A 17,439-nucleotide genomic window follows, 5' to 3' on the forward strand; every position below is an offset into this window, starting at 1 on the left:
CTATGCGACCTGCATTGCATTTCATCCAGAATAAGCTAGATATATACAGTAAACTATTTCCAAATTTCATTACTCGGAATTCAAGTTTAACTTCAGTTATAGTACGGGATTGCAACAAGTAATTTGAGCTACCTGCTGCGCCCCAACCCTGCGTCGATTACAGAAACAAGCTAATGTGACCGCACGATCCACCCTACGATGACCGACCTACAGGACGACGGCGTGGTGGCGGCTTTGGCCGCCGGCTTTCGAGCCCAACTGAGCCGTCTGGCTACGCCCCCCTAGGGGGGGGGGGTGGCGGAGGGAACAACAACAACAACAACAACAGCTAATGTGACCATTCGTCTGTACTACACTGCTCATGCTTCGTTCATAATTGCTGCCGCTTCCCTGATCTACCAGCTCCGTCTGGAGTGGTGCTGAGAGCCCTAAACCACAGAGCTCATTAGAGTCTGTCAGTCCCTTCCGCTTCCCTTCAGCCAGAAGAGGAAAGATGGCGTGATTTCGTCTCGGAGATTATTAGGAGCCGACTTGAAGGGATTAATGTTTTTACAGTCTATTTATGTACGCCTCAATCATTCAGTTAAACGGAACTGATGGATAGAATGGTGCGATAGGGATGAGGAAGGTAGCGAAGGTCACGATGGGCGTGGTCGTTGCTACATCCTTTCTTCTGCTGCATTGAATGGAAACGGTATACTGAGTTTAAAGTTTCCAGTGATGAAAGTAGTGATATGCATTATTGCCCTAAGTTACAATGGTGTGTAAAATTAAATTAAAAAAAAACCAGCCCGCTCGGTCGGTCCGATGGAGTGAATATAGCCGAACTGCAGCTGATTATAATTCAATATGATGGCAGTTTGATCGTGTTGACATCCAGTCACATTTCATTTATGTCGCCAGTGTGGCTTTACTTTCCCTGCTCCATTTATAAAGACCGGACGACGCTCTGGCCGGCCTGAGCGTTTGAGAAACCCCGGTCACTTTTTGTACTCTGTTTCTGTGCCCATCCATCATCCATACCATGGTCCCTGTTGTGTTCCCAGTCGTCAGTAGTCGAGAGGTCCATAACCCACGTTGTGCGTTCAGTCGTCACCGCGCCGCTCCGTGCACCGGGGCGCCGTGCCACCCACCTTCCAGTTGTCGGCGCGGCCATACCTCAGCCGCCGGCGCGGGCCGCCGCGACCGGCCGAGTGTTTTTGTTGGTAGACCAACTGGCCGGTGTCGGTAAAAACAGAGACGCCGGCGGCGGTCCCGCTCCGTACCCCGCTCTGGTCGGACCGGAGCCGGCTGGCCGCACCCCTGGCCCGCGGCGGCAACGCACAGCTTGCGTCAGCAGCCGCCTGCCGAGCCGCCCCCGGCAGACGGAGCGAGGCTTTCACCGACGCACAGCCCGCTGCAGGGTCCTGCGTGTCCGGATCCTTCCCTGCGCCACACAGCTTTGGGCTGATTTGTGCGCATTTAACTCACTTTTTGCTGCAAACTACGTCGCCATTCATCCACCTCAGCTGCTGATTACGGAAGACAGGCTCCTCTGATGTGGAAGACTGGAGGAAATTAGACCGATTCTGTATGTCCATTTTACTGGTGTGTGTCATCACACAGGAAAGATGGTGCCCCTTGTAATGACATGTCATAATGTCTAACGAAAATCACGTTTCTGGTGACTAGCGGGCACCTTCGTCACGTGGCTCATGTAATACTGAGACAAATGGTGACAGGCAGTTTACGTCACGAAGAACGAAGAAGCTCGAATCTTTACGAGACGACTCAACTCGGTCCCCGTTGCATTGTGTGGTTTATGTCGCAAGAATGAAATGCTGCGTACAAGGCATGCGTTCCCTCGAAAGATGCTCGTTGCCCGCCGTCACCCAAATTACGCAACGGCCTATTCAAGTGCGGCGCACGCTGTTCGCTCGGAAAACGACTGGGCCACGGTATATAGAGAATTGACTGGGCCGGCGGGTGGCTCCACACTCACTCAACAATAGCTCTCAGACCGAATCAGGTCGGACGAGGCCTTGTTGACTTTAAAACGGGTTCACAATCACACGCATTGTATTTGACGGCTCCAACCTTGAAGCACCGTGGTATGGAAGTCTTAGCTCTGTAATCGGCTACGCAATGAACACATTGTATTTGTTATTGTCATCTTAAGCTGGCATCTTGTTCGGACAGCGTTGCTGACATTATCGCGTGTCGTCACTCGAATGTCGCCTCGTTATCCCGTCTAATGCTACTCTTCAACCAGTAATGTCTGCCTGTCTTCCTGTTAGCAATGTGTCTCACCTGCTCCTTGCAATCCTTTCCACGCTGTAAGACGGTTGGCAGCTTCAATGGTTGCATTTAAATGACATCTCACGGACGTCTGGCCCGCAACTCTATTGCTGAGCTGTCTCTAACTCACCCGTCCTGCTCTGTCTATTCCGCCCATCTCTGTCCGTCCGTATATCCCCTATTTGTTTGGCTTTGTCCCAGGTCTTGTCCCGTCTCATCTCGACCTTGTCCCGTGTGTCCCTTTACATCCCGTCATACCGAATCCATTCCCGCTGCGATTAGTGAAACTGAATGAAGCAGTAGGGACTCACATCACCGTTTAAATCACGTCCCTGTGACCCGCTTTGAGTGCAAATTCCCCGCCGCTCGTCAGGTTTCCGTAATCCGCCGTCTGTCGGTGTGGCCACGATCGGCCCTCAGCCACCGGTGGCGGTCCCCAATCGTATCACATGGCTCGCAAACGGAGTCTGTCATCGGAGCCTCCCATTGCCCGTCTGTATTCCACCGCTCGTTAGGTCGTCCGCTGTCACCCATTGCCCATTGATGGTCCTCTGCCACCTCCCATTGCCAGATGATGGTCCTCCACCGCCTCCCATTGCCCCGGTAATGGTCATCCGCCGTTTCTCATTGCCCATGAGTGATGGTCCTCCGCCGTTTCTCATTGCCCAGCGATAGTCCGCCGTCTCCCATTACTCTATGACGGACACGGTCATCCACCGTCTAAAGCTCCCATCGCCTGTGTCTCATCGCCCGTGCCGGTCTTCCTCCGGCATCGTTCGGCGGCGGCTACTGGAGGCCAACGTGTGGCCTGCCGCTGGTGTACCTACCGGTCGGTGGCTGATCAGACCCATCGAGAGACACACTGGCCATGAGATAACGGACCGACCTACCGACCGACCACCGTCCCAAGCGGCGGATCCCGCCAATCCCCGCGGATGAACCGACAGCAAACACGGCCGTCATCGCCGAACCGCACAGCCGTGGACACCGCTAGATGTGAATTATTCATAGAGAAATCCTCTTAGGCCCCCTGCATATCTACAGCATGAAAGTCATTCATTGTGATACGAGGGACCATATCTCCGCATAAAAATGCCCGAAACGACGAGCTTTTACTCCAGTCATCGAAAACTGACCATCTGTGTTTCATCTTGTTTCAGATCGCCCTCGACGTCGCCACAAGACAGGTTCAACAATGCTCGGCTCAAGTTTGTGCAGATGGAGCAGAAAGAGGTCACCCCGCCGCCGGCCGTGGCGCCGAAAAAGCCCACCTCTCCCGGCATCGGTGAGTTGAGAATGACGTCATATTCGCGTGCCACGAATAATGACGGAAAATCCCTGATAAAGTCGCGGGTGATAGACTGACTGCCCATCAGTCGTATCTTACAGTGCCTTAGACCTTTGAGCTCGGTCTGTATCTACGTAGTCATAAGGTCTTTTAAAACTTAAAAAACGTTCATTCCGCATTTATGGAAAATAAAAATTACCTGCATCTAGGATAAAGCGTACGTATTTGCATATTCGTTAGGGTATTGCCAGGAATCAAGTCAAATGACAGCAAATTACTTTCTATTTGCACATGATTATTATCTCAGTGACCCTTACTCCACCGAGTTACACCATAACAAAGTGGCGATATATCAGGGTCCTGTCCGGTGGCCCTGGGGTTCATAGACAGGGCGCAAGACCCGTTTGCCTCACTGGTTCATTGCGCCACAGCGACTGCATTCCAGAGGACATCTACATAATCTCTCGGTGGTGTAAGCCGAAGCCAGGGTTACAGTTCCTCTTTAGGCCCGCCTGTGTTTGTAATGAGCGCCTACCTTTTTTATCTCGACCAGGTAATGCGGCGATCCATCACTCTGTTGTCTGGTGATACCTGAGTAAGCGGCGGAGAGCCATGTTCCGGCCGTGAGGCGCGCTACATGCGTGGGCTCCATCCCGGAGTGGGTGCGGCCGTGTCGCCCGGTATGATAAGCTGCTCTAACCGCGTCTGTTCTCTGCCGCAGGTGTTCCGGAGCACGGCGGCGGCCGCATCTGGCGTCAGAACAGCGTGCCAGACGCCGGCGGCAGAGCCGATCCTCCGCCTGCCTCCCGCGACCCGCGCGCAGAGAAGGGATGGCGTATGCCGCAGCCGGACAGGGACGAACCCAGAGACCCCAGAAACGTGCGCAACAACCTGAACATCAGCCACGAGTCGAGGGACGGCGGCCTGGGAGAGCCGGAGAAGGGCTGGCGCCGGCCGCGCGCCTCCCGGGCGGACAGCGCCGGCCCGGAGCCGCCGGCGCCGCTCCCGCCCGTTCCGGCCGCCGACCCGACTGAGGAGGATCTGAGGAGGGACGCCCGCGGACGGCCGCACGTGGCCGACATCTTCAGACGCGCAGCACCTGACGAGCTCGACCGGCCGCGCCGCGAGCCCGTCGGCCGCCCCGAGCCTCGGCCCGAGTACCGTCCGGAGGTGCGCGCCGACCACCGACGTCACGAGGACCGCGGCGAGGAGCGCGTGCGCGGCGCCGTGCGCACCGGCCGGCACGTCGAGCCACCCCCGCCGGCCGCCGACAGCGCTCCGTTCCCCGCCGACAGTGACCCGCGCCCGGACGAGGTGCGCGCCCGCGTCGACCGCTGGGTGCGCAGCGCCGCGGAGGCCACGCCCTTCACACGCGCTATGAGCTTCGAGGACCCGGCGGCGGCGCCGGTGCGTGTCAGCCGCGCTCCCGACTGGTCAGAGTTCGAGCCGGAGCCGGTGCAGGAGCCGCCGCCGCCGCGCCGACAGCCGGCAGTGCGCCGTCCCTCGGAGGCCAGCGACGCGCCGCGGCCCGGCCGACTGGCCAAGTCGCGCTCCAGCGACACGGGCCTGGAGTCGGAGCAGGCCCAGTGGCGGCGCACCTCAGCCCAGGTGGCGGCCGAGCTGCGGCAGCGGGGCCGCGCGCCGGCCGAGCAGCCCAGCTCCCCACCACCGGCCGGCCGGCACCGCTCCGGCGGCGGCCAGCCTGCCGAGCGGCGCAGTCGCTACCAGGAGCTGCAGGGCGCCAGCCGGCTGCCCGGCCTGGACCGAGACACTGCCCGGGACCCGCTGCTGCCGCCCGCCGAGCCCGCCGGCCGACATCGGCCCACGCTCGAGATCGACTACCGCCAGAACCTGCCGCGCCGCCGCGACCGCAGCTGTGACGTGCGCGAGCGGCGGCCGGCGCCGGCGCGCGAGCAGCGCCGAGACGAGTCCCGGCCGCGCGGCCGCTACCAGGACGACCCGCGCCTCTACAGGGACGACGAGCCTCGTCACCAGCGCGCCGAGGAGGCGCCGCCCGCCGCGCACGGCTACGGCGACAGGAGAGGCTACCCGAAACCGGGCTTCGAAGTGCGCGGCCGCGTCCGACACAGCATGAGCGACCCGCACGCCATGACACAATACGACTACAGGGCTGGGGTGGTGGCCCATCCCTACTAGCCCGCCATCTAGCGACGCGAATGAACACTTGAGCCATAGCTGGTGGCCGGGGGAGGTCCAATTCCTATGGCAATAGCGTTGTACCGACTGATTGGTGTGATACGGAAAACAGCAAATGTTTTCAGTCATACTGTGCGCGAAATACCGTGAATGTGATATACTAACAGTGTTAGTGATGAGAGTCAAATAGTATGTTGCTATGTCTATTCTAGGTGCGAGACGCTCAAAACGAGAGTAGTTTGTCGCGTAGTGCAATGTCGGAACATCGTCACGGTATTTGTGGAGTGCAGGTTTGAATAAATAAACTGACATTCAAGACCCTTCTCTGAAGTGCTGAGCACTTAGCAAATGGCATGCTGGCACGCTAATAAGCCTCAATGTGGTAGCCCCACCTGCGTGGATACCGGCTGCGACAACTACGCATAGACCACACGTCATTTATTGGCTCAATATTGGTTCAAAACTAACGTTTTACGGTACGACAAGCTAACAACGTTGACTGACCACACTCCCGAGTCCCGACATTACCAAGATTCTAACGCTCGGTACCCCGAGCTGAGCGCACGTCTCACGAAAGACATCACCGATTCCTGCAGGCTGCGTGATAGAAATATCGCAAACAACCAGCACTGGCCAGCAGTCATAAAACATAACTGGGCTGCCCGCCCAATACTATCACATTCATCCATTAAGTAAAATATCGCCACGCCTATGACATCTCTCGCATCCTCAGATCTCCGTCGTCCTCATCTTCCGTGAGGTCGTGATGATCTACCACACCCCGTCTAACGAGCTCCTCCCCCAGCTGAGTCCTGTCCAGCCCCGCCGCCGCGGCTGCCCAGCGGTACCTCTCGAACACACGGTCAGGACCGGGCCGGGGCAGAGTCAGCGGCCAGCGTCCACGGCGCCGCTGCTCTGCAGACCTCACTGCCGATACCAGCAGCATAGTACCGCGGCCGTGCAGCGTCGCATACCCGGCGAGCGGCGAGAACGGTACAGCCAGTACGAGCAGCGGTCCGCCACCCGCGTGCCGCAGCCGCCACACGCCGGCGTGGTGGCCGCGCGGGTCGCGGTCCCAGACACCGAGACAGGCGGCCGCTCGCTGCCAGCTGACTCCGTCCGACCCGCTCATCATCAGCACGGAGAGCAGCAGGGGCTCGGCGGTGGCGTTCCTGGGTACTATCTCCGTACAGTCGAGCCGCGACTGAGTGCCGTCCAGTTTGGTGGCGCTACTGATGAGTGCCTGCAGGTGGCGCCGGTAGCGCGGCAGGGGGAGGTCCTCCAGGCCCCGCAGGGCCACCGGCGGGCCCTGGCTCAACGCCCGGTCCCAGTGGTACAGATAATCCGTCCCGTTATCACTCTGATTGAACACAAACCGGTAGAAACGCGGCACCTCCGGGATGATGCACTCACGTCCCAGGCGCAGGTCGGCTAGTCTTAGTAACTCACTCAGCCCGGGCTCAGGTCCCCCACTCCCTCCCCAAACCGGCAGGATATCGTCTGTGACGAGACGGCGTGTCAGGAGCCACGCCCCGCCCGGTGCCGAGTCGACTCTATACACAGCTGTGCGGTCCGAGACAGCGTGTCGATAACCGAGCTCATTACCTGCTGACACGCCGTACAGGCTAACGTCTATGTCCAGCAGGTGATGCGTCTGCTGGAAGAAGCTGAGCAGGTCAGGCGATACAACGACGCTGTCTTCCAGCAGCACAAGTTTCTCTGCGGCGGGGAACAAACTGAGAGCATTCTGAAGAGCGGCATGCTGTAGTGAGCCGCCGGTGAAACCTCCGCTGACCGGTGACGCATTCACAGGGTGCCAGCGGACACCGTACAGTTGTAACAGGTGCCGCAGCTCCTCTCCGTCTCCGTCACTGCTGTCATCGGTGCTGTAGTACTCGTTCACGGATTCACTGGCGGTGATGACGACAATCCTTGCCGGATCCAGGCCGGGGTTGGCGAGCAGCGAGGCCAGACATCGGTGCAGGTTGCGTGGCCGGCCGGCAGACACCACGATCACGGGGAACGGGAACAGCTCTCCGTCAGTGAACGGCCGGGGGACGGGTGGCAGCGGCAGCGGCGAGTCACAATCACACAGCGATCCGTAGCCGTCGTATCTCTCACAGAACTCTAGCCTGGATCGGTCGGAGACAGAGTTTGATATCGGTGGCTGACAGGGCGCCTCCACCGGCAGCGACACAGCCAGTCGAACGGAGGGTGCTGTTGAGTTGAGCTCCAGCGCCGCCAGGTGTGGGCGGTACCCCTCAGCTAGCATCGGACCATCCTTCACAGCGACCAGTGCCAGCGCCGAGCGCACCTGCAGATCAGACCCGAAACTAGCGTTCAGTGAGCGAAACATCTCGTCTGAAGTGTCATCGAGAGCCATTTCTGCGTCTGAATGCTGGCAGAGCACGATCACACTGCCCGGCTGCAGGTCGGCTATGAATGCTGCCATCTCCACGAATGCTCCGGCCGGCACACCGCCGGATGCTATGACGTGCCCCGTGGCGCGCCCGGTCCGTGGGTTCACAGAGAGAGCGTGCAGAGCGAGTGGCGGGCCGAGACGGTGGAGCAGCAGACGCCCGCCCACCCACACCTCACAGGACTGGCCGGAAGAAGTCACCTCGAGGGTAACCTCTGACGGCTTGATCTGCCAGAGCTCGGGTCCGTCGTCTGGATCGGTGGCGACAGCGAGAAGGTCTGGTACCGTCGCCGCAGCAGCGACATCTGTGGTGGTGTGGAGCAGCAGCAGCGGAGACAGCAGAAGCGCCGCCAGCCGGACCACGGAACCTGCAATCACATCAGTGTTGTCATACACACGCATATACATGTTGACATGTTACTTCAACAATTAAAACTGGGATAAAAAGAGCTCAACGGAATTGTTAGAAATGTCCAGATCAGATGAACTACTCACGAAAAAAAAAATCGATCATAAGGACACATTGATAAGTTTTATGTTTCTGGCAGGAGTAAGGGAAGAATTTAACGACAAAACATCTAGTAATTATTATAAGGTAAATATACAAACAACGAAACAATAAAATAATGCATGATCATTACAAGAAGAAAGGAACACGTCGAAGCCAGAGCACCACAATAGCACGGCATTGGAGAATGAACCTGGTAAAAAGATCGTAGAGCGAAATTTATTTGTGAAAATCAAGGTGCTAATAGCACATTTAAATAAGAGAAATTAAAAATGTTTGTCGATACATTCACTAGTTCGCCAAATTGCAGGTAAAACATCTTCGCTTTTTCCCGCTGAACATAACAGGCAACGACACCGCAACCGTCTAAAGCAAAATTGTCTACTTAATTTTACTTCACTAGGGCTGAAGCGCTGGTCTCACCTGCCATTGCGTGATGTCTGCTGGTCCAGCCGGGCGGCGCAGACCACAGTATACAGGGGCTGGCAGTCAAGACCGTCTCTTCGGCCCTATACCTTCAGGACCCGCGACGTTCCGCCACACCGGTACACCGTGCAAAAAGCTGCCGGGGACTGATCGGAATACATAGGGTCCCGCGTGCGGCACCGGCCAGAGGGTCAAAGAATACAGATGGAACCCGGGGAGAGACGCACTGAACTCCTCGCTCGGCCGCCCGTCTGATGTCCAACTGAGCCACCAGAGCCGGCGACAGCGTTGAGCAAGGTTAGACACCAGCAGAGGCTGCGGGGAAGGCGGAGCAGCCCGTCGAACCCCGAAACGGCCGCTGGAGTCGAGTCCTCTCCCGGCGCCGAGTCGAGGTCGTTGACCCGTCTGCTGATTGGCGGACGAGCTGCCCCACCGGTCGGGCTGGAACGGGCGAGTCAGGTGCGAGCGGTAGGGCGGGGAGGAGGCAGAGATATACAGTCGACAGAGGTCGTCACGAGGCTAAGAGAGGCAGGCATCATAAGCTACATGTGAGGGCTCCCAGCAGACAGGCCGCTCGATAGAATACTGCTACCTTTCTGGTCTAGTTAGTGATACCACTACCAGTTAATTACGAGAGGTTTCGAAGGACGGACGTTACTTGTCTCGCCCGTATGGTCGAAAAGACCTCACCAGGCGGAAGAGCAGTCTTTCTATACGAGTGAGAAACTTGCTGGGCCATACAAGTGGGAGACCTCGCCGTACCATACCAGTGAGAAACCTCACCGGACAGTGGAGGAGTCTAACGTTACGAGTGAGAGACCTCAACGGAGGGGAGGAGTCTCACTGTATGAGTGAGACCTCATGGAATAGGTAAGACCTCACCGGAGGGGAGGAGTCTTACCAGACGGTTATATAACTAGAGCAAATAAACAGAGGGCTGAAGAGCAGAACCTTACGCTCCGAACAGTTGAATCTGCGTTATCTCGTTATCTCGGTTTGGCCTGCGATATCTTTGGTCTCTTTCCACCGACTATTTATGAATAGGTACACGTTTTTATGAGAAGCAACAACCGCTTGACTATGTAAACAAAAGAGCAATGCCAATAGGTATATCACATAGGCGTAGGAACGTTTTCGAAAGTGGGGGGGCCAGGGTCCCAGAGGTCCAAAACCTAACCTACCCCCAAAATCCGATTTCTCCTCGGATTTCGGCCACTTTGTTTTCGCAAACATGCTCAGAGGTAAAAAAAAAATCGAGACAAAAAAAGAAAAAAAATGGTTGAAATTTCAGGGAGTCTCCCGTCCATAAGCTCAAACTGATGGACGCGTTCCCCTGACCTCCGCAGCCGTTGGCACCCATGCAAATTCCAGAGGCATCCAGCAACTTTTTCATTACGAGCAAGCGTGAAACGTGCAAAGCGAGTCTTTTCAATATACCTATAAAAATCAGCATGAACGGCCCAGCTAGGCTCAGCCAGGCCTATAACGTTTTTAAGAGGTTTTATATCAGCGACCACTGCAACTGGGCTGATTGACTATCACTTATCAGAGGCCGGTGTGGGATTTTTAGACGGTCTGGGCCTTCAGAGGCCAGTTTAACCCTCCACGGCCCGGTCCTATAGGTTTTCTACATACGCGCTGGCCGAAGGGGCGGGCCGGCGGGTACGACCCCCTCGCCGTTTCGCCCCAGGTGGAGCTAGCGCGTCGCGGTAAAACGAGCGTGTGCGCCGTTACGGGACGCAGAGATCGATACCCGATTTTATGGTCCTAGGTCAACCGGTGACCTCTGACACCGTTCCGTGCTTCTATCCTCAGGATACTGAAATCCTTCTCCTCCACACCGCAGCCCCCTCCGGGCTGGACAGGCAACTTTATCTCATGCGGGCTGCTCCCTTGGAGCGGCACCGCTGCTCCCGAGGGAGCGCACCCCGTAGCCGGGTGCAGTGAGTGCCTTGGGGCTGGGTGGCCTGTCCTCTGGACGGGCTCAGCCCCGGCGACTCACTAGGGTGCCTGCCCAGACCAATGTCTCCCCCTATATCCTATCATCCTTCCGGCTCTGAAATGGTCTCATTGGACCGAAAGGGCCTAACCCAACAAAACAAACAAAAACCGGTGACCTCTGAGGTCAGGTCAAGTGCCTCAAGGCACGGTTCCGTTTTTGGTGAATAACTTCGCAAAAAATGGCCGCAGAGCCGCGATTTTGCCAGCATCGTGTTCGCCTCTCTCAGGCGCGTCGAATGATATACTTTTTGTTTGGGTGAGGTAAACTTAGGGTGTTGACCTCGGGTCACGGTCAGGTCGGCGTCCCCAGGTCACGAAATTGGTCGAAGGAGGTCATGTCGCATATCATTCGATTCGGCAGTTCTTCTTGAGTCCATAGGTGGCTTTCCCGACTCGCTAGCTCAATTTGATCAGTACCTAGTTATTGACGAAAAACTAATAAGACCCTTATAACTTCATAAATGACGTCGCGCAAGGTCAACATTGCAAAAGTGACGCATCGAACCTTGCAAGGAGTGCATGAAATCACGATTCGGTGTGCTTGAGATAGTTGGAGATCGATCATTCCCGGCGCCAGAAAAAGTTTTCAGTTTATCCCCATTGACTTATACCTAATGGTGAGGTCACGAAAATGACCTGACCTCATATGAACTTTAGGAAAAATCCGAGATATACATTATACAAGTTGAAAGACTCCTATTGGATACTAGGTCCTCGAAGGTTCATTTCCCTGTGAAATCTCCTCTGGCAGTGAGGGCGTTGCGAAGTTGCGACATCTGAAGACCGTGCAGAGGTTCACTTATGACCACATGGGTCAGTGACCTGATCTGACCCGAAAATGCGGTTGGTGTCAAAAGATCCCGTTTGATTCAAAGGTCAGGTATGCCAAGCTTCAGCTCTCTATCGCCGGCGTGTTCGGAGCTATCGCGAAAAAAAAACTATGGAGGGGCGGCACCCCCCCCCCCCCCCCCGGCTGGCGAGGGTTAAGGACCTCAGAGACCAGTACAGGGCCTGCAAAGGGCAGGATGAGACCTTAAAGGAAAAGGGCCACCTTTAACATGGGGATTGAAACTGAGATAGCCATCTTGTAGCCCGTGTCCGAAAACCTATCTGTCTACCTCCTTACGGCCGATTTCGGCCTCCATTCGTAGTTATCGGCAATTTTAAAAGAAAATACGCCAGGAATGCGTCCTTATCCCAGGAATGCGTTCTTATCCGACAATACAGCCACCCGCGGCGAGGCTTTGGTTTTTTACCAATCAGCTCCAACCAGCTCAGCTTTAACCAATCAGCTTATCTGACACAATCCGACGAGTCTGTCTTCTGAACGCTGATTGGCTTGAGTGTGACGTCATCGCTATGCCATCATACAGTAGGTGCCGTAGAGAGTATCAACATAGTACCAATATGTTAAATAGTTTTAAATACTTTTTAGCGAATTGTGCACTTCTGGCACCAGTTTTAAAAAGAAAATGAAAAATAATAATGTCAAAATAAAAAACAACGATATCTTCATATTTCACGAAGGTGGCCCTTTTCCTTTAAGATGCCGACTTGGGCCATCAGAGGCTAATGTGGGTCCTTACAGGCCAGTATGGGCCCTCAGAGGTCAGTGTGGGACCCTAAAATGCCGGCATGGGCCGGTGTTGGACCCCAGAGGCCAGCAGAAGACCCTCAAAAACCAAGATGGGCCTCAGAGGCCAGCATCGGGTCTTCAGAATCCAGTGCAAGGCCCTCAGAGACTAATGAGTGTCCTTACAGGCCAGCATGGGCCCTTAGAGGTCAGTGTGGGGCCGTAACAGACCGGCATGGGAGGGACTTGGAACCTAGAGACCAGCGGAGGGCCCTCATAGGCCAAGGTGGGCCCTCAGAGGCCGATGCGGACCGTTGGAGACCGGCATCGGATCTCCGGAATCCAGTGCGGGGCCCTTAGAGGTCAATGTGGGACCCTAAAATACCGGCATGGGCCGGTGTTGGAACCCAGAGACCAGCAGAAGGCCCTCAAAAACCAAGATGGGCCTCAGAGGCCGGCATCAGGTCTTCAGAATCCCGTGCAAGGCCTCATAGGCTAATGTGGGTCCTTACAGGTCAGCATGGGCCCTTAGAGGTCAGTGTGGGTCCCTAAAAGACCGGCATGGGCCGGCGTTGGACCCCTCAGGCCAAGGTGGACCCTCAGAGGCCGATGCGGACCCTTAGAGGCCGGCATCGGGTCTTCAGAATTCAGTGCGGGGCCCTCAAAGGCACCTAAAGGCACCCCAGAGACAGAAATGAGGTCACCAGAGGCCGGTGTGAGGCCCTCAGACGCCGGCTGGGCCCTTGAGGCCGGTTTAGGGGCCCTCAAATGAGGTCAATGTGGGTTCTCAGCGGTCAATGTGGGCGCTTGACCGCCACTGAAGGGCCCTCCGAGATCAGTGTAGGACCCTCAAAGACTGGTTTGGGAGCTGTTAATAGCTAGCGTGGGATTCTTGAGTCTCGTGACAATCGAATAAGGGCCAGACTAGCCCCATACGCCCATGGGGGCCCATTGGTTGTTTGGGGGGGCCAAATGATATGATGGCCCCCTGATTAGCCTTTGGAGGGGGGAAGGGCATGGCCCTGATCCCCCTCTGCGACCGTCACTGCACTGAAAGTGGAAGGGGGAGGGGCAGAAACAGACATTGCTGGCCCCCAGCCTGTTTGAAACGAGGCTGAGGCACGGTCACCCTGGCCCCCAGCTAGTACGTCTTTGACGAACTATGCCGACCCCAAGCAGATAAGGTCAAGCGTTGGTCGTTTGTATACGCATTCTCCTGCACCGTGCTAGTATTGTCTTAGTATTGCCTATACCTTTTCAGTGCTCGCTGTCCCGCGCCTCGTATTCAACAAAATGCTGTCACCAGGACTCACAGTCTTGTCTCTGATATGGTTTCCTTCATTGAGTGAAGGAAATTGCGGTCAATAACGCTGTAGAAACAAAAAGGAATCCTCATTAAAGGGCAAGCTGAATAGTTGTCAAGTTACCGGGTGGTAGGTTAGGTACAGACAGACACTTAAGTCAGCAAAAAGTGGGGGGGCCAGTTAACATTGCTGGCCCCCCCACCTCCGAAAGTGGGGGGGCCATGGCCCCCCCGGCCCCCCCCCCCCCCCCTGTTCCTACGCCTATGGTATATCATCTCAACAAATATTGGTATGTATATTCTCACGCAGTTGAGCGACACCCACAAGGAGAACATCCGCTTCAATATGCACACTGGCTTCCCAAGCGCTTAAACTTAACTTCCCAGTCATGACTCGCCGAAGATAGCAAGTCAGCCAAACCGACCCAGACAAGGCCAGCCCATACATTATCTGTACCTATTCGCCCCAGAAACGTCCTTATCTGCTATCGTGCGGCATGATAAGAACGACCGGACGTATCATGAGCCATTGTCACCTATTTGAGGAGCGATAGCGGCCTCGTCGGCACACATTTCGGGTCTGCACGTGTCAGCTCTCCGGGCCAGAAGTGTGGTCTTCACGCTGTTCAGGGCACGGTTTTCCCGAGCGCCACCCCCGAACCCACGTTATCTCAGGAGGGGGACGGGAAGTCCGCCGCTCGGCAGTCAGGTCGGACGAGTCGGGAACGACGCCGCAGAGTCGATCTGCGAGGCGAGGAAGGAGCATCGGCAGACGCTGAGAGAGCGCGAGCTGCGTCTGAGTTACAGCTGAGGACAGCAAGTCTGTCGATCGAGAACAGCCGAGCAGGAGAGGTCTCCGGTTGTGGAAAAGCCAGTATTCTGGTCACAAGTCTGTGAAGGAGCCGTGCTGGGATCATATTACGAGGTGAGTTTCATGTTTATTCTTTGAGACCGCAGCTCAAAATTTTCGGATCCGCATTCGCTCTGTAATCACTTATCGAAAGTTGCTACCCGCCCGTATCCTTGCATTGGTAGACAGCATCGGCGCCTGTTATTACAAGGTATTTTTTGTAACTATTTTGTCCCATAATTTTAGATCAAGCTGATCAATGACCTTGTGTAACGACTCTGCTAATTACTCCGTTAGTCAACTTGATCCCAAAAAAAACGGCCCCCAAAAAAGAATTTATATCGTAACTTTGAACTATGGGCTATTTCAGTCACATTGCCGTGGCGGCTGACTAACATTGTCATCTGTTTGAGGAGCGATAGCGGCCTCGGCGGCACACATGTAACCCAGAATAAAACGAAACGTTCCCCACCACCTCATGAAATTACCTGCAGCGACCAGTCTGCAAACTGAACTCGGGTCTCCCTTCCTTGCAGATAGGCGGTCAGCAACGAGATAATACACTTCGTCTAGCAACGGCACGCCGTCTGGCCACTTCAGAGCGACTGGGTACGAACGACTCGAGCCGAGCCACTATCGTCGCATGCCGAACATGTCGCCCAAGGCCGCAGCCGACGAGACGGTACCCCGTCTGCCCCAGCATCTGATGGACAACGCCCAGGGCACGATGGCCAAAAGGTTCACCCTGCGAACTTCCGCGTCCGAAAAGGAACCTTCCAAGACTAGTGAGCCTGAAACGGTTCCTAGCATCCCTCAACATCTAATGGACAACGCTCAGGGCACAATGGCCAAGAGGTATACTCTGGGAACTTCCACGGCCCAAGAAAAGGAACCTTCCAAGACTAGTGAGCCTGAAACGGTTCCTAGCATCCCTCAGCATCTGATGGACAACGCTCAGGGAACAATGGCCAAGAGGTATACCCTGGGAACTTCCACGGCCCAAGAAAAACAATCGAAGCCCAGTGAGCCTGAAACAGTTCCTCAAATTCCTCAGTATTTGATGGACAATGCCCAGGGAACCATGGGAAAGCGACACACCCTTGGAACATCTAAACAAGAAGCTTCAAGGCCTAGTGAGCCTGAAACAGTTCCTCAAATTCCCCAACATCTGATGGACAATGCCCAAGGAACGATGGGGAAGCGACACACCCTTGGAACATCCACGGCTAAACAGGAAACTCCAAAGTCAAGCGCGTCTGTCCCTCGTCTGCCTCAGCATCTGATGGACAACGCCCAGGGCACAATGGCCAAGAGGTACACCCTTGGAGCCTCCACTTCCGAAAAGGAGCCATCCAAGCCTAGTGAGCCTGAAAAGGTTCCCAGCATTCCGCAGCATCTAATGGACAACGCCCAAGGAACGATGGGAAAACGGTTTACACTGAGTGAAAACGGGCAGATGCGGAGCAAACTGTAGCTAGAGGGGACAGTGCAACGTAACAGATAAGTGTCATTCGTTGAAATATTTATTGATAGTGTTATGCCCTGAAGCGTTGGATTCCAGTCGTCAAATGTAAGTTGAGTCCGAGAGTCAATACTCAATATCGTTACGTTTAACATGATAGCGCAAGTGTCTCATGCGTCCCGACTCGCAGTGTATCTAGGTCACAGAGTCAAGTGTTCCAAGGACACGTGCTGTAGTGTTCAAGTATGAAGTGGCCGCCTATATTCCTAATCACTGATGACTGTCGGAACTGCGGTGAGCTGAAAATGGTGCCAGTGATGTCTGGACTATAAAACAATGTGCCTAATGTTAACACGTGTGCATCGTTATATTGTATTTAGGACTGCTAGTGTCGATACATGACAACGAAAAATCACAAGTTTTTTCCTCATAGTTTGACGTTTAAAGTAGTTTGAAGACTTGAGCCTCCCTATACATTGTATCGTGATTCGTGGTGCAGGTAAATATATCATCTTCATTATCATCTGCCCTGAATGTAATCACGAAACGGACCAGGTCTGGATGCTAACCGGCAGTGATCATAGTACCTAAATATCTATCCATGGCGTTTCACGCACAGACCAGTCAGTTTACACATTCGACGCGGTCTATCAGAAGGCCTCCCGGCTGCGAGATGGAACAACTCGAATATGGAGGTCGAACCACAGTCACGCGACAAGATAAGGACAATTTGATGGCAGACACATTTCACGTGACATCCATGGTATCAGTCACGAGGCGCGTGATGTCAAAGGTCGAAGGAGACATCAGCAAAAAATGGCAGGCCGAGGCATTCAGTAAGCTGCGATACACCTGCTGTTCACACCTACTCGTAAATCAAAAGGCTACTGGATGCTAGTAAACCGTAGCTACTCAGCTGGTATCGAGCGTGGAGGATGGAAACGAGTAAATCAATAAAGATAATGTCTCGATATTTATTCTCAAGAACATCATTCACCTCTATATTATCGCGAAAACCTCTCACTTCAGTATTTGATTAAGTCGGTTACGATACCAGAGCAAATTACCCTCGATAAACTTTACTTTACATGAACACTACTCACTTCAGGCAATGCAGATCGACAAATGATATTACACCTAAACGCTATCGCTGCAAGATGAGTCCGTGCTCGGGA

At 55.0% G+C, this 17,439-nt stretch overlaps 2 protein-coding genes and 1 long non-coding RNA gene across 3 annotated transcripts in view; 2 read left to right on the forward strand and 1 right to left on the reverse strand.

The window, feature by feature from the left end:
- The window catches only part of LOC122381877 (serine/arginine repetitive matrix protein 2-like), a 32,603-nt gene extending 26,563 nt beyond the window's left edge, over window positions 1-6,040 (forward strand). The window contains exons 4-5 of the mRNA XM_043366621.1: window positions 3,438-3,562; window positions 4,287-6,040. Coding sequence (XP_043222556.1) covers window positions 3,438-3,562; window positions 4,287-5,722 — 1,561 coding nt within the window. The 3' untranslated portion in view covers window positions 5,723-6,040. The remainder of the gene's footprint in view (window positions 1-3,437; window positions 3,563-4,286) is intronic.
- A 105-nt stretch (window positions 6,041-6,145) lies between these two features.
- Window positions 6,146-9,508, reverse strand: LOC122381878 (protein O-linked-mannose beta-1,2-N-acetylglucosaminyltransferase 1-like). Its single transcript, XM_043366622.1, has 2 exons — window positions 9,073-9,508; window positions 6,146-8,509 (listed from the first exon to the last, which is right to left on the reverse strand). The coding sequence occupies exons 1-2, from the start codon at window positions 9,077-9,079 to the stop codon at window positions 6,432-6,434; spliced, it is 2,085 nt and encodes a 694-aa protein (XP_043222557.1). The 5' UTR covers window positions 9,080-9,508; the 3' UTR covers window positions 6,146-6,431.
- A 4,513-nt stretch (window positions 9,509-14,021) lies between these two features.
- LOC122381880 lies at window positions 14,022-16,787 on the forward strand. The gene is made up of 2 exons (XR_006256600.1): window positions 14,022-14,877; window positions 15,339-16,787. It is a non-coding gene; the product is annotated as an uncharacterized LOC122381880 (long non-coding RNA).
- Window positions 16,788-17,439: the final 652 nt, after the last annotated feature.

Source organism: Amphibalanus amphitrite, unplaced genomic scaffold (assembly GCF_019059575.1).
Source record: "Amphibalanus amphitrite isolate SeventyFive unplaced genomic scaffold, NRLGWU_Aamphi_draft 000129F_arrow, whole genome shotgun sequence".
Lineage (NCBI taxonomy): Eukaryota > Metazoa > Arthropoda > Thecostraca > Balanomorpha > Balanidae > Amphibalanus > Amphibalanus amphitrite.